The sequence below is a fragment of the Galendromus occidentalis genome, unplaced genomic scaffold (genome assembly GCF_000255335.2).
Source record: "Galendromus occidentalis unplaced genomic scaffold, Mocc_1.1 scf7180000077038, whole genome shotgun sequence".
Classification (NCBI taxonomy): domain Eukaryota; kingdom Metazoa; phylum Arthropoda; class Arachnida; order Mesostigmata; family Phytoseiidae; genus Galendromus; species Galendromus occidentalis.
Genome location: NW_003805027.1, coordinates 1 through 3,507, shown reverse-complemented (window position 1 = coordinate 3,507; position 3,507 = coordinate 1). Strand labels below are relative to the sequence as shown.

Below are 3,507 nucleotides of genomic sequence, written 5' to 3'. Positions count from 1 at the left end.
TCAGGCATATTTAAGTCAGAATTTCGTCAATTGAAAGAAGGGGGGAAATTTTCAAAGTTTTTCTCACCAGAGGATTGAGTGCAAGTGTGGGCTGAATATACACGAGCACTTCAGAGCACCTCGTGCTGATAACGTGAACAATTTCGATGCCTGGACAGTCTGCTAACCTCAACGAGGCTCACGAGTGACTAAGAAGACGAGCCGAGTTTAACAGAGACGCCGTCCGAGAACGGTGGATCTTGTCAGTGTTTATTAAGCCAATGGTTACCTGTATTTATACCTGAACCGATGTAAAAGGAGGGAGAGTAAATGAGGCACCGTGTAGTGCCCCCTTGAGGTACCTCTCAGTCTATTCAGATACCTACTTACTGTGAGGCTGGTGATTACCTATTTTCAACAACAACTTCTAAAAATTAATTTAAAATTAAATTGAACATTCTTCGGCCGATGCGTGACAAGAGGCGATTTTTTTCTATGGACCCCATGAGAACCGGTCTAGCTCCGGGAATATTGCTCGGATCGCCTCGGGACTTAGTGCGTTGGATTCCTGAGACAATTCCACACCTAAATAGCTGCATAGCAACTTCTAAAAATTAATTTAAAAATTAAAAATTGAACATTCTTCGGCCGATGCGTGACAAGAGGGGATTTTTCTCTATGGACCCCATGAGAACCGGTCTAGCTCCGGAAATATTGCTCGGATCACCTCGGAACTTAGTGCGTTGGATTCCTGAGACAATTTCACACCTAAATAGCTGCATAGCAACTTCTGAAAATTAATTTAAAAATTAAAAATTGAACATTCTTCGGCCGATGCGTGACAAGAGGCGATTTTTCTCTATGGACCCCATGAGAACCGGTCTAGCTCCCGGAAATATTGCTCGGATCACCTCGGAACTTAGTGCGTTGGATTCCTGAGACAATTTCACACCTAAATAGCTGCATAACAATCTCCGTCGTTTAGCCATGACGCCGTTAACATGCTTTTTGTGTGAGCTCCCACTGGAAGCGGGTCAAACACTTCTCCTGTGTGGTGGTGTGTGCAGCAACTTGTGCCACGAGGAGTGTGTTCCCAAGGAGGATGGAACTTCCATCCTGACCTGCCCTTCATGCTCCCCTGCGAAGAAGTTTGAAAACAAGCACATCTTCCATAGGCTGGGTGATCTGATGGTCAACCTGACTCAGTTTGAGCTAAATATCTCCAAAATGATCGCAGAGAGTTTCGACTATCTCAAGGTCAACTCGATGCTGGAGCAGAGAGTCCTCATGCTTGAGTCCAGGCTCCGGGAGAGCTCGAAGAAGATTTCGGACCCACAGCTCCCCACAATGCCGGTCGTATCGCTCTGTGGACAGCATGAGTTGCATGTTCCGACGAATAAGACTACTGACGCAGCTGCATCTAAGGGGAGGGGACGCCGTCGTCGTGATCGTGGAAAACGCTCCCGAAATCCTGCACCGGTCACCCTATCCCTTGATGGAAATTCGCCGTCATATGACGCTCAGCAACAAAAAGTTTCTGCTGAGGTTGGGCTGGACGATGCCGACGCCGCGCCACCTAGCGACAAGCGTGGAGGCAGGGATGTAAACAAAGCTGGCCCGAAACAGCCGGCACAGTCTGCGTGGGGGAGGAAAACCCCGCTCCTCTCGGGCAAAGCGGCTGTCGCTGAAGGGGTCTTGAAACTGGCGGCATGTCCCCGGCCGCGAACGAAGAGAATGTTCGTCTCTGGGATAAGAAGTAACGTCACGACCGAGGATATGTTCAAACACGTCTCGGCGATGGGCATTGGCCTACGGAGGGTGGACAAGTTGCGTTCGCGCACTGGTCACTGCTCCTCATTCTGTGTGACTGTTGACTGTGAAGACTTCGGAAAGATCTGCACGCCCGAGGTATGGGAAGAAAATGTGGTCTTCCGTGAGTTCAGTGGCTACCCGAGGGACTCTGTCGAGCACTGCGACGGCGAGGCTCTATCTCACACCCACTGACTGCCGGACTCGAGAGGCTGCGCCCCTGCTGTGGTCGCCGGAGCTAACTCCCCACCACCACTGCGCTGCCTCTACATAAATGCTCGCTCCATGGCTAAACCGAGCGCTATTGACTGTTTGCACACGATGGCGAAACTGAAGAAAATTGATATTGTCTGTGTGGTGGAAACATGGCTGTCTGATCATATTGCGGACGCTGAGCTCTCTTGTAATGGCTTCTTCGCGGTCTTCAGGAAAGACAGAAAGTCAAGGGGTGGTGGCGTCCTCATCCTTGTGAGGAGACCCATACCATGTACGATGTGTGAGATTGAGGAAGACACTCTAGAGGTTCTCTGCATCGAAATTCACCAAAATGATGATCCGACACGCTTGATTCTCTCGTACGCCCCTGGTACCGAGGGTTACCATGATGATATTGCAAAGATGAATCTACTCACGGAGGAGATGGAACGACTGCTCTGTACCTCGAGCTCTGTGATAATCATGGGTGACTTTAATTGCCCCCATATCGACTGGTCTGAAGGAGGACGCTTGGCGGGTGGTCTTCCTAAGGAAAGGATACTTCTCGAATTCTGTGTCTCGAACGGCCTGAAGCAGCTGGTGACGGAGATAACCCGACCGGCCAGCGGTGCTCTGATTGATCTCGTTCTGTGTACACACGGAATGTTGGACTGTGACGACGTTGTTGTTGTGCCTAACCCAGTTGAGTCAGATCATTTGGGCATCATGTTTTCCTTTGATGGTGTTGTCAAGGGCTGCCCTGTGCGCAACGAGCATGATTTCGAGCGCGCTGACTACGAGGCGATAAATGCGTCGCTGTTGGCCACCAACTGGCAACAGATGTTTCAGAATTCTGAGACGGCTGACGACATGTACAGCATACTGACAGAATACCTTCGCTTCCTTGTCGACATTCATGTTCCTCGCAAGAACATGCGGAATGACCGTCCGATTGCTCAGTGCATCCAACGCCTGGAGAGCGCACTGAATGGATGCCCTGCTTCAGATGTCACCGGGACGAAACGACTGCGCAAGAGGCTGGAGCGCTGCCTCACGCGACAAAGATATCTGCTAGAGACGAAGATTGTGGAATCAGAGAGTGCTCCGAGATTCTTCAGGTACATGTCCTCTAGGATGAAAACCAAAGACGATCTCGCAGTTCTGATTGACGCCAGCGGAGAAAGGGTCACGGACGACAAATCCAAAGCTGACCTACTGTGTGACATCTTCGAGGAAACGTATCTGCATGGAGGTACTCGACTGCCTGTCCCGAACTCGGTCCTATGCCCCAAGGGGGTTCGGATGCTCGAGGACGTTGATTTGTCGGAAGAGGCTGTGCACAAATGCCTGACCGCAACGAAACCGAAGAGAAGCATGAACCCAGAACGCCTACCCGCTCTGTTCCTCAGTCGCTCTGCACTTGGAGTCTCGCTGCCTCTGAGCCTGATGTACCAACGCTCTTTGGCTGAAGGCAAGGTTCCTAGGGCTTTCAAGGAAGCATGGCTGGCCCCTGTCCATAAGAAG

General features: G+C 50.7%; 1 protein-coding gene across 1 annotated transcript; it reads left to right on the top strand.

The window, feature by feature from the left end:
* Positions 1-2,109: 2,109 nt before the first annotated feature.
* LOC100906053 (uncharacterized) lies at positions 2,110-3,459 on the top strand (the record flags this gene model as incomplete). The annotated part of the gene is made up of 1 exon (XM_003740590.1): positions 2,110-3,459. A coding segment is annotated over exon 1 (1,350 nt), but the record flags the coding sequence as incomplete, so codon positions are not given.
* Positions 3,460-3,507: the final 48 nt, after the last annotated feature.